Source organism: Suncus etruscus, chromosome 6 (assembly GCF_024139225.1).
Source record: "Suncus etruscus isolate mSunEtr1 chromosome 6, mSunEtr1.pri.cur, whole genome shotgun sequence".
NCBI classification, from domain to species: domain Eukaryota; kingdom Metazoa; phylum Chordata; class Mammalia; order Eulipotyphla; family Soricidae; genus Suncus; species Suncus etruscus.
In genome coordinates, this window is record NC_064853.1 from 38,252,387 (window position 1) to 38,265,578 (window position 13,192).

Genomic DNA, 13,192 nt, shown 5'->3' on the forward strand with positions numbered 1-13,192 from the left:
AACAATTCAGAATATCACTGGAAACCAGATATTGAATGAAAAGGAAATGATTTTGATTGTACTTATCCAATTTTAAAGGGCTTGTTTGCTTTATTTTCTTGCTCCCTGGAGATCAGAAGAAAGAGTTATTAGATACTCAAGGTAGACTAAGCCTGTGGGCTTTATCCCCCTCTAGAGAAGTCTGTATTTTCTACTAAACACCTTAACAGTTGTCTCTCTCCACATTTCTCTTAAACTAAATTCTTTTTTTGGTGGTGGTGGGAATGCACTCCTGGAAGTGCTCAGGCATCAGTCCTGGTTCTGCACTCAGGAATTACTCCAGCTAGGCTCAGGGGACCATACAGGATGGAAGGAATTGATCCTGGTTCAGCTGTAGTGCAAGACAAGCACCTCACCCACTATACTATATCACTCTGACACCTTTAAAAAAAACCATTTCGCTTGAATAAAAAGAAAAAATATATATCTGTGGCCAGAGAGGCACTGCAGTAGATAAATTCATACTTTTCATGTATGAGTTCAATCCCAGATAACACAAACAAAACTCCCACAAAATTAAAAAAAAAAAAAAAAAAAAACAACACTCTGACATCATGGCAGTGGGAGAAACTCACAAACTACATCCTTCTAACATATACCGGTGGCCAATCCAACCAGTGTAACAATGCAGATGGCTTACACAAGAAATTCAATTTAGAACTCAAAGTGCAGAGATTTTGGAACATTTATTTATAAATGTATTTTGTTTTATGGGCCACATCCAGCAGTTCTCAGGGGGCTAATCCAACTCTATGCTTGGGGGTTGCTTTTGGCAGTGCTCAAGGACCATGTGGTACCAGGGATTGAATTCAGGCCTCCCACATACAAAGCAAGTGCTCAACCTGTTGAGGTATCTATCTCTCCAGCCTGATTTAGTAACTTTTAATATAAGGCAGTTCCAAATATATACTTGAAGATCACCATCATAGAGAATAACTTTTTTTTTTTTTTTTTGGTTTTTGGGCCACACCCGGTGACGCTCAGGGGTTACTCCTGGCTATGTGCTCAGAAGTCTCTCCTGGCTTGGGGGACCATATGGGATGCCGGGGGATCGAGCCGTGGTCCGTCCAAGGCTAGCGCAGGCAAGGCAGGCACTTTTACCTCTAGTGCCACCGCCCGGCCCTGATAGAATAACCTTTTTACAAATGTAAACCTGCTCTTAAAGAAAAATTTATGGGGGCCGGAGAGATAGCATGGTGGTAGGGCATTTGGCTTGCTGGTAGAAGGATGGTGGTTCGAATCCCGGTATCCCATATGGTCCCCTGAGCCTGCCAGAAGTGATTTCTGAGCAAAGAACCAGGAGCAACCCCTGAGTGCTTCCGGGTGTGGACTCCCCCCCCCCAAAATTTTTATGGCACGGCAAGAGCATTAGTTCAGTAAATAGGGAACTTGCTTTGCAATCAGACAACATGGATTTGATCCCCAGCACTCCATATGGTCCCTTGAGTATAGTCAGGAATGATCCCTAAGCACACAACTAGAAGTAAATCCTGAGAACCACTGAGTATGGATCAAAATAAAAAATAAAAATAAAAGAAAACAAACAAACAAACAAGAATCTAGGAATTAAGTTTCCATATGACACAGCAATCCCACTCATGGAAATAAACCTGTAAAGGCCCAAAAGCACAATGCCAAAAAGACAACTACACAGCTATGTTCATTGCAGCACTATTTGCAATGGCTAAAATATGGAAACAACCCAAAATCCAAGAAACTATGGTATGTATACACAGTGGAATACTACTCAGCTGTACAAAAAGATAAAGTCATGCAATTTGCTGATACATAAATGAATCTCCAGGGTATTAAGCAGAGTGAAATCAGTCAGAGAGAGAGAGAAGATCAGACTCAGAATTCTCTCTCTGATATGTAATATATAAAGAAACTTTGTAGGGGACTATCAAATTCTCAAAGGCAGCAGAAACAAAGAAAGGATAACTGGTCTTCAGTAGAAAGCTTGCCATTAGGGTGGAGATCAAGGTGGGGTGGATAAGTTAGGAACGAGAACTTTAGGACAATGGACAATGGTAGAGGGGAAAAGTGCCTGAAACAGAGGCAGACTGGAGGTAGGTGGAGGGATTGGTGTTGGAACACTGTATGCTTAAAACTCAATCATAAATATCTTTGTAATCCATGGTGATTCAATAAAAATAAAACAACAAACCAGAACCTAATTTGATAAAAAAAACTATTTTGTAATCCAGTACACCTCAGCTTTCTGAGAAACTTTCTTACTAGGTTAGTCCATTAATTCTAGGTAACCTAAATACAAGCATATCGGATAAATGCAGCATATCTGAAGAAGAGAAGAATCCCTGCTTTAAGAGGCTTACAATAGAAGAGGAAAAAGAAATGTAAGATGAAGAGGGAAGGCCACCCCTGTTACTGTAAGAGAAAAAGGTGGATTTCTGGGTCTGAGTTTTCTTTTTTCTGTATTTCAGTGTCTTGGAACCCAGATATTTGTGTTCTTCCAGGTTGCCCAACTTCCCCACAGTAATAAAGGGGCTGTCAGCTAATGTCTCACTTTAGTCTTGAGCATCCCCAAAGCTACAGGGGCCTTCGATCTGCGCTTGGACTTATCTTGGGAATTGACCATATGTGTCTTAAAAAGAAAGCTTCTGTCAGGCAGGCACTGGGAGAAAACAAACTCTGATGGCAGAATTGTTAACTGAGAAAGTGGGAATAATTAAAGTTTGGTATGGAAATAAAGTGCTACAAGTACCCTTTTTAAATTTATTCCATGCACTCAGAAGAAATTAGGAACAAAGAAGACTCCAATAGTACAGGAGGCACTTCTAGGAATTACAACAAAGAAAACTCTTGGGTAGTGAGAGCCAAGACGTAACAGTTCTCAAGTTCCAAGCCTCCGTCCCAGTAAATCCCCATTTTGAACCAATGCCTATAATCCACTGTTGTTTTGATTTAGGCTCACAAAAATCTTAAAAATAGAAATATCTGACTCAGGCAAAGAATCAAAATATTGTTGCAATAAAATTCTCATATACACAGAAAACTTTTGTATTATTAGAGTCTAATGTATGATCTTTTTTTTTTTTTTTTGGCTTTTGGGCCACATCCGGCGAGTCTCAAGGGTTACTCCTGGTTATTTGTTCAGAAATTGCTTCTGGCAGGCTCAGGGTACGATGTGGGATGCTGGAAATTGAACCGGGGTCTGTCCTAAGTCGGCTGCATGCAAGGCAAATGGTCTACTGCTATGCTATCTCTTTGCCCATGATGTATGATCCTAACCTATTGCTTCAAGTGGGATATTTCTTTGAAGTTTCATACTTTATGATATGACTTACTAATTTATAAGAATTTCGCATTTGGCACTTTAGTCCATAATATGCCAACTATTCCTTTAAATCTACTGGGAAAAATCAGGACTTCAAAAGATGAGCACATGTTTATGACTTTTCATATCTCAATTTGAAAAAGAAAACAGGGAAGCATTCACTGATGATACACAATCACTTAATATTAAATATCAAGAAAGCACAAGAAGATTCTTGAGATAAAAGGTTTAAAGAATTCTTACTTGGCTATACACACTAAAATAAATCCTAATGAAATTAAGTTCAAATTGCTTGTACAGAAGTACTAGAGACTATTTTAGTTTACAGTACGCTTCAGTAATGATGAAATGATGAAAGTCGGGACATATATTCAGACAGAGGTTTAAGTGATCAATTATTAAGTTACAAGATAAGAACTACACATATCAAAAAAAAAAAAAAGACAAGGGAAGACTTACTTTAAAATCTGCTAATTGTTGGTTGATGATATCCACTTCAGTCCCCACTACCCACTGGAGGGCCTCTCCTTCCTCTGCTGCAGTGGTCATGTCATTGAGGACCTTCAATTTCCTGTAGAAGTCCTCTACACGACCCAGGGTCAGCTCAAGCTGTTCCTGGCGTGCTTTACCTCTCTCTGTCAGTTTGCCACACTGTTTGTTCAGGGCTTCAAGCTCCCTCTTGAGACCTAACAAGTCTAGAGTCCCCTCCTCCTCTAACATCTGTCTGCACTCTGCTTCAGATGCCTCTATGTCTGCCTTGAGCAACTGGATTTTGTTAAGGAACAAATGTATATCCTCAATTTGGGACTGAAGGCTGTCAGTGTCTCTGCCGATAGCACCCATACCATCTAACTCATCGTCCAGGTCTGCCAACTGAGAAAACATCTCTCGGACTCGGCAGTGGAACTGGCCAATCCCCTCCAGTTTATTCTCCATAGTAGTACAACCACTGTTGACTCTTTGTTGTACTTCTAGGAACTCTTGCTGGGTGACCTGGGCTTGATGTAAAAGTTGGGATGCATCAGATCCATCTGGGGCATCTTCAATGAGGCCTTGAGTGAAGTTCCTCAGATAGTCTACCTGAGGTTCCAGAGCCTGCAGCAGTTCCTGTTGAGCTCTTAGTTTCTCTAGGTTCTTATTGCTACAGGCTTGAGAGCCCAGAGCATCAAAGATCTCAAGTTGATGCTTGGCTCCTTCAACCTTCTTTTCAATATTTTTAAAACTTTCCTGAAACTCTTTGAGTCTCTGAGTCATTTCTTCAAGTGATCCTGTCCTAGCTTGAAGCTCTTCTGTAATGGAATCCATGTTCTGGTTAATTCTAGCCTTCTCATCCCGGATATCATCTTCATCTGCTTCTGAAGAATTGATCAGAACGTCAGCTGCACTATTTAGTAATTCCAGCAGGGAGCGGCGCTTTTCTACTTCACTTAGCATAGCCTTTGATCTCAGGAGACTAGATTCTAGCTGCACGGGATCCAGAGTGACCCGTAAGTCAGACATCTTGGCCTTACAATCTTCTATCCATGGCACAAGGTCTTCCACATGCCACTGATATTTCTGAGCTTTCTGCATGCAGTCCTTGAGCCTGCATTGCCTATCTGTAGTTTTTTTATTGAGTTCTTCCCAGTTATTTTTGAGCTCAATCAACTGGTTCTGTAAAGTTGTTTTCTCTTCTCCAGGAGGTACAGAAAGAAGTAAAGATTCTCCTTCAGCCACAATTACCTCATAGGAACCACTGTGTTGGTTAAGGCTCTTCTGAAACTCTTCATTCTCTTGTAGTTGAGACTGTATTCGTTCCAGTTTTGCAGAAATTGGGCAGTTTTTCACTTGCTGGCTTTGTTTATCATCCAACCAGGTTCTCATCTCATCAAACATTTGTTGGAACTGTTGGGTGCTGGCAAGTGCTCCCTGGAGTCTGTTCATGCGATCAGCTGAAATAAGAACATTGAAATTCAAATATTAATACATCAGGTTGTGGCCTATTTTTGGGTCTAGGGTGGGAGGCAGCCAAGGCTGTGGTGCTATGGCTTCTTCTAGCTCTGTGCTGATGAGTGACCCCTTGGTGGTACTGTATAGGGGATTCATGTGTGGTGTCAGAGATTTAAAATAGGCTGGTGGGATGCAGGCAAAGTGCCCAAGCCCTTTTTACTATCTCTCTGGCCTTGAACATGAAACTAAAATAATAAAGAAACATTTTGTTTTGGGGGCAGACCTGGGTGCACAGTGCTTATTCCTGGCTCTTGGCATTGTTTGAGGGACCAGATATGGTGGGTCAGATGCATGCAATGCAAGCACCTTAACCACTGTACTATCTCTCTTTGGCCAAAGAGTAAATAAGTTAGAGAAAAAAATTTTTTCATGAGGTCTAGAACATACTTTTATTTTGCATATTGGTGTATGTGTATGTGTGTGTGTGTGTGTGTGTGTGTGAAATTTAAAGAAGTATCAATGGTGCTGGAGCAATAACGCAGTGGTAGGACTTTGCCTTGCGCGCAGCTGACACAGGACGGACCTTTGGTTTGATCCAGATCCCGGGAATCCTATATGGTTCCCCAAGCCAGGATCAATTTCTGAGCGCATAGCCAATAGTAACCCCTGAGTGTCACTAGGTGTGCCCCCCCCCAAAAAAAAAGTATCAATGAAAAAAATTTTTTTTTAATTTCTGTGTCACACCTGTTGATGCTCTGCACTCAGAATTACTGCTGGTGGTTTTGGGAGCCGTACTGGTTGCCAGTGATCAAATGTGGGTCAGGTGGTACAAGGTAAGCACCTTACTTACTATACTACTTCTCCAGCCCCCAATGAAAACAAATGTGTAACTCCATCTATAGGTACATCTATGAACATAAATCACTATTAATTGGGCTAAATTTGACTTTTTTTTTTTGTTTTTTGGGCTGTATCCGGCAGTTGCCAGGGGTTACTCCTGGCTCTGTGCTCAGAAATCACTCCTGGTAGGTATGGGGGACCATATGAAATGCAGAGATTCGAAACACCGCTGGTCCTGGGTCCACTGCTTGCAAGGCAAATGTCCTAGTGCTTTGCTATCTCTCCAACCTCTGACATTTTATTTTTTAAGTTTTTGGGCCACATCCAGCGACATTCAGGGGTTACTCCTGGCTTTGCATTCAGGAGTTACTCCAGGGAGTTCACAGGACTATGTAGGATGTAGGAGGATCAAAAACAGGTTGGAAGTGTGTAAGGCAAATGCCCTACGTGCTATACTATCACTCTGCCCCTACAGTAACATATCATGGTTAGGTTTATGTAAAGCCTCATACATTATCAGCGCCCATTCAATGTGTAATTATAATGGTAGTTCTACTGTAGCTGGACAAAGAGGAGGATGTAACATTATGCTGAGTTCAAAGCTGCTAAAAAGTCACCTTAGATTCTTGGGACTACTACTCATCTACTTCTGATGAATTTGGTTTTGTCACTAATAATGGCATGCAGCAATGACTCCTCACTAACTCACCTGCAAGATCTTCTAAACCTTGAAGAGGCAGGGCAACTGTCTCCAAACGCTTCTTCAGCTCATCCTTGAGGTACTGTTCACCAATAAGCTCTGAGAGCTCATCACAGAGTGTCTTTGCCTCCTTGATTTCGTGATCTAATTGCTCCACATCAGATCGGATCTCACTAGTTTCCTCCAACTGCTGCTTTATGGCCTCTGGTTGTGTGCTGATAGCTGACTGGCTACTAAGTCGATGCCCAACTGCTTTCACTTTTTCTGATAAGTCCTGGAGCAATTCCTGATACTGGGTGCTTTTGACAATAGCTTGGTCAATTTGGTTGGAACGGGAATTGAGTTTATCTGTTAGTTCAATCCACTTTTGATTGATGCTCTGGAGTTCTTTCTGTACTTGGCTAGTGGATGGAGAGACCTCTCCAGGGCCTACTAGGATGCCCTGAGCTGCCTCGTTCAGCTGCTCATGCTGTTGTCTGCGTGCTTCAAATTCTTTCAGCATAAACTGTAAAAAGAAATGAAACCAAGATGTTCTGAGAGAAAATGACAGATTTAAAAACAGTATGAAAATAAAAACTGACTTTGGATTATGCCTTTAGAAAATAAATTAGAACATGCCAAAGCTATTGGAAAATGCTTTATCACTTCTTATAACTGCGTAATAAAAAGTTGCTTTAGGAAGGATACTGATAGTGTCTATTTTATTCCATTTCCTTATTTGTCATACTCTGTTTCAACATTGGTTACATGGGCCCTGCTTGGGTAATCAAGGTTTATTGCCTTATTGATAGTTATCAATTTTATCAAGCAAAATCTTTTTTCTTTTTCCCAAGCTACACTTGACAATGGGACTCACTCTTGAACTCTGCACTCAGGAAACACTTCTGGCAGGTATTAGGGATCATACCTCACTAAGCAATGTGTCAGACAAGTGACCTACTTGTTGTACAATTGCTCCAGTTCCAATGTTAGGTAAAAAAATTTTTTTGTTTGTTTTTGGGCCATACTTGGAAATGCTCAGGAATACTGGTTCTGCACCTAGGAATCACTCTTGACAATGCTTGGGGAACCATATGGGATGACGGTGTTCAAACCCAAGTCAGTTGTGTATCAACAAATTTCCTACACACTGTACTATCACTCTGGTAAATTTTTAAGATTTTTAAGATTCTTTAAATCTCAGCATCCTCATCAATAAAATGAATACAGTGTTATAAGAACTAACTAAACTAATTTATGGAAAATACTTAACAATGTACAAAAAAACAACAACTAAGATATCTCAAGGAGAAAAATGTATAAACAATAAACTGTAATAAAACATAACAAAAGAAAAAATGATCCAACAACAATGTGAATGTAAACTTCATTTTCTGTGAAAGTAAGGAGTAAGGGGGACTAATTCCAGGGGATATTAACAGTTCAAAAAGGAAATCTGGAAGGCTTTACCAATAGCAAGAATGTAGAGTTCTTTACATGAGCAAAGAATAAGTGGTGTTTTGGTGGGGGGATCTAGGACTAATTGAAGGCAATTTACTTATGTGGCCTTTCTAGATAACAACAAATGATCTGGTACAGATAGATTCCCAGTATATGGGGGAAAGAATTGGAAATGAGGCAGGCAAGTTAAACTGAACCAGACTCTAAGAAGTATGCTTACATACCTAACAGGTATTTGGATGTTTTTCACCAGGCAGCCAAGGGTCACTGAAGTATTTCTATATATTTGGATAAATGACTTAGGAATTTGATAACTCTGTGAGGACAGACCAATTAGAAGGCTGTGCATGGTAATAAGCCTAAGACCAAGCAGCATTTGGAATGAAGAAGGGTGACTAGATGGCTCAAAGGGCTGCAGCATGTGCTATGCAGACAAGAACTGTGGGCTTGATCCCCGATACTGTTCTAGAGCTCACCTGAACTTGCTGTTTTTGTGCATTCAGCATGTTGGGGTCAATAGATAAGGGACCCAGCACTCCCATCATTAGTTCCTTCTCTACCAGCCAGGGCCGGAGCTGGGATTCTGCAGCTTGGAAACAATCCAGATGACTTGCAGATTCCTCCAGCTGCTTTTGCCGAGCCATCGTCACCTCAGTGGCCTTTTCCCATCGGGAATCTGTGGAGAGGAAGTGAGGAAATATATCCTTTACTCTTGTCAGTCACTGTCTCAGTCCCTAAAATATGCTTCTAATAAATGACAGGAAATGACCCCTATGACACCATAAACTTTTTTAGGTTAAAAATAATCTCCATTTTGTTTTAACTAAAGTAACAGTTATGTATCTTGTATGTGGTAGTAGTTACACAAATAAGTGTGAGAAATGTTAAATTTCCTATATTTACACATACACGAGTACATAGAAAATATTATATGTTTATGTATATATATAAAATGTTAACCTGCTTTTGAGCCCCGGACCCCATATGGACCCCCAAGTCCTAGCAGGAGTAATTCCTGAGTATAGAGTCAAGAGTAAGCTCTGAGGACTGCCAGGTATGGCCCAAAAGTCAAAATAAAAAAATAAACTTTACTGTATTTTTTTTTTTTTTTGGTTTTTGGTTTTGGGGCCATACCCAGAAACTCTCAGGGGTTACTTCTGGCTCTGTGCTCAGAAATCGCTCCTGGCAGGCTCGGGGGACCATTTGGGACACTGGGATTCAAACCACTGACCTTCTGCATGCGAGGAAACACCTTACCTCCATGCTATCTCTTTGGCCCCTACTGTATTTATTTATTTGTTTATTTATTTATTTATTTATTTAGAACCACACCTTGCTGTGCTTAGGGACTATTCCAGTTCTATGGTCATGAATGCCACTTGGTGGTGTTGAAGCAACCATGTATGGTGCTGGAATTCAAACTGGGGTCGACTACATATGAGGCAAGTGCCTACCCCTATACTATTTCTCTAGACCTTGTCACATAAATCTTATGTCTTCAAATATATATTTTTGGGGGCTGGAGCAACAGCACAGCAGTAGGGTGTTTTCCCTGCATACAGCCAAACCTGGACAGACTCCAATTCGATTGCCGGCATCCCCAGAGCCTGCCAGGAGTGTAAACTTTACTGTATCATAAACATCATTCATGCCCAGATTTTTTATGCCAATATTCACCATATACTTTATAGTACTATGTAATAAATGCAGCATCTCTTTAAATCTAATTCCTTTAAATATTTATATTATCTCATACTTTTTCTCTTTTTCTTTTATTTTGGCTTTGTCACATTTGGCAGAGTTCAGAGGTTAATCCTGACACAACTCAAGGAACCATATGGGATGCCAGGAATGGGATCTGTGTCAGCTACATGCAAGACAAACACTTTAGTGTATGTATCCTTTGGGCCCCACTTTTTTTAATTTTTAACATTAGTATTCTCTTTATTGCATAGATGACTCAAACTTATTTTGGGGTGGGGTCTGGTGAGGTTGTTTGGACCATATCTGGCAGTGCTCAGGGGGCCACATACAATGCTATAGATTTAACAAGGCTTGGCCACAAGCAAGGCAAGTGCCTGACTCTTGTACTATCTTCAGTCCAAAGAATGTCACTTTGTCTAGTCAAGGAAAGCCAAACTTCTTACTCTTTGGGTAGGATCTCTGGTTTTCTGCAGTCCCTTTCTGAGATGCTTGCTTACTTATGAAAATTAACTAAAACTAATTTCTATTTTATAGGCTGTGCTAAAATTCTATATTTACTTTGAAGACATGCAATTAATTAAGTGTGCAACATTCCTAAGATAACTTACTGAGTTCCTCTTGCATTTTCTTCCAGCTCTCAGCCTCTTTTGAGTTAGGATATGTCATCAGTAGCCCAGCCAGCGCTTCTTTCACTTTCTGAATTTTTGGAGAATTCTGTTCCAATTCAGTCAGGAAGGCCTAGGAGAAAGAATGTTAAGTCTACTGTGGGATTTTTAGACAAAATAAATAAATAAATAAATAAACAAATAAATAAATAAATAAAACTGTGGGGCTGGAGAGATAGCAAAGCGGTAGGGCATTTGCCTTGCATGCAGTCAATCCAGGATGGATGGTGATTCAATGTATCCCATATGGTCCCTGTACCTGCCAGGAGCGATTTCTGAGCACAGAGCCAAAAGTAACCCCTGAGCGCTGCTGGATGTGACCCCAAAACAACAAAACAAAACAAACAAACAAACAAAAGAAAACTCTATGGAGGAATTTACTAGAAGAATGGACAGCAATTAGAGGATCTATGTCTGATTTATCCAAGACTTATTTTTGTGATTTTTTTTTAAAAGAGAGAGAGGGGTTGGGCCACAACTGCTGATGCTTAGGGACTACATCTGGATTTGTGCTCAGAGCCTACTCCCAACAGGGTGAGTGTGGGGAGAACGGGACCATTGTAGTGCCAGGGATTAAACTGGGGTTGGTAGTAAGGTCAAAGCTTTAGCTCGTGTACTATCTCTCTAACCCAATTGTTTTTATGATTTTAAAATATTTTAACTATCTGCTTTAATTTTTATTTTAAAGTAAAACCTAGGGTGCCAGAGAAAGCTCAGTGGGATGCAGTGATGCTTTAAATATAGGAGATCTGGATTTAATCCCTAGCACTGCATGATCTCAGAAGCAACACCTAGATGTAGCCTTTGAGCTCTACAGGGTGTAGCACAAAATCTTAAGCAAAAAACAGTGTTGTGGTTCAGGAGTAAAACACTTACTTAAATCAAATTATACTCAAGGTTCAAATCTTGCACTTAAAAAAGTCCAGATGGGGCCGAGAGATAGCATGGAGGTAAGGCATTTGCCTTACCCATATGGTCCCCTGAGCCTGTCAGGAGTGATTTCTGAGCATAGAGCCAGGAGTAACCCCTGAGCACTGCTGGGTATGAGCCAAAAACCAAAAACCAAAAAAAAAAAAAAAGTCCAGATGGCAGGACATAAATTTCCTTTATGTACAACACATCAGCAGAACCCAATAAGAAATTATTAATCCTTATCTATTAAACATGTCAAGGATGATGCTGCTGACAATGTTTAAATAGTCAGAGGAGTAGATATACTATGCCCAATTTGAATATAAAATATTTTGGTCATTTTACAGGATTTTCTATGTGGTCTTATTTTTTTTCTATTTTTCCTTGTTCTATGTGCTAATCTTTCTTTGCTATTGCTTTTGTTGCAGTGCTGGGAATTGAACCCTGAACTTCACACAGGCAAAGTAAATACTCCTTCTCAGCCAAGAGCCTCACACATTTAAGGTAGGATCCCTCCACGAGTTTAGAAAGATGAGAATGTTCTGTCATCTTTTGTTTTGGTATCTACCTGTTAAGAGTATAGGTTTAGAGGGCCACACAATGTCAGAGACTAAACCTGAAACTTCTGCATGTAAGGCATGAACTCAGTCTGTTAAGCTCTTCCTCTGGCCCCAATAAAAATGTTAGGACTTAAAACATCATATAGAAAATAGGATCCAATTCTTAAAGAGCTGATGTTTCTGAGAAGCACTATTCTCTATGTGTAAACATCTGGTTTATTTCTGGATCTTATTTATAATAATTGCTAATTTAAGAAGTAAAAAAATCCTCTAGGAAAGCTTAGTGATGCTAAGTATTTGAAAGTTAAACATGTTACTAATGATGGTCTGGCTCACTGGCCATGCCAGACTCATGTCCCAGGGGTTAGGTCGGAAGAGAGAGAAGAGTCTTCTCTTAATGTTTGGAATACACCAACTGCAAACACGGTACCTTGTTAGATTCAGCTTGGACTTTCACTGTTTCTGTCTTGGTTGGGGATGAAGAGGCATCCATAGCTTTCAAGACTTCTTCTTTTGATTCCAGCCACTGTAAAACTGAGCTTGCCTCCTTTTGAACTTCCTCCATTCTGCTGAGGACAGACTGAAGGCCTTCAAGGCGTTCCCGAAGTAGTCCCCCCAGTTTCTCATATTTCAAGTTTACATCTGACATGTCACACTGGATCTCCGTCAGATCTAGTAGCATAGAAACAGAAATCGAATTGGAAAGTGTTTTCTCAAGCAGATCCACTGGTTCCTCACTACCAAATTATTCAACAGAATTAAGCATCTATTCTCTTTATTCTAGTATACATGAGATTATCTTCCTGCTAAATCACATATAGATCTTGTTTACATAAACAAAGCAAAAGCGTGTTCATTAATCTGCTTTCTGATTTTGGCATTAGAAACTCAGATGCTTAAATAAAAAAACTCTGTCAACATGGAAATGGTAGAAGCAAAAATGAAGATTATAAAAAAAAAATGGAAGCATTCTTTTGTTCCTTCTTCTAAACTATGAAGAATTTACCTGAGTGGGAGGTTAAAAACTAGATTTGACTCCTCTAGTAAAGTTTCTTTAAAATTCAGATATGTATACATTTTCATCAAGATCTTTTCTTACTGATCT

The 13,192-nt window shown here is 40.0% G+C and overlaps 1 protein-coding gene across 1 annotated transcript in view; it reads right to left on the reverse strand.

The window, feature by feature from the left end:
* The window catches only part of MACF1 (microtubule actin crosslinking factor 1), a 413,147-nt gene that overhangs the window by 101,848 nt on the left and 298,107 nt on the right, over nt 1-13,192 (reverse strand). The window contains exons 54-58 of the mRNA XM_049774609.1: nt 12,518-12,759; nt 10,559-10,688; nt 8,723-8,922; nt 6,816-7,311; nt 3,797-5,268 (exon numbers count right to left, since the gene is read on the reverse strand). Coding sequence (XP_049630566.1) covers nt 3,797-5,268; nt 6,816-7,311; nt 8,723-8,922; nt 10,559-10,688; nt 12,518-12,759 — 2,540 coding nt within the window. The remainder of the gene's footprint in view (nt 1-3,796; nt 5,269-6,815; nt 7,312-8,722; nt 8,923-10,558; nt 10,689-12,517; nt 12,760-13,192) is intronic.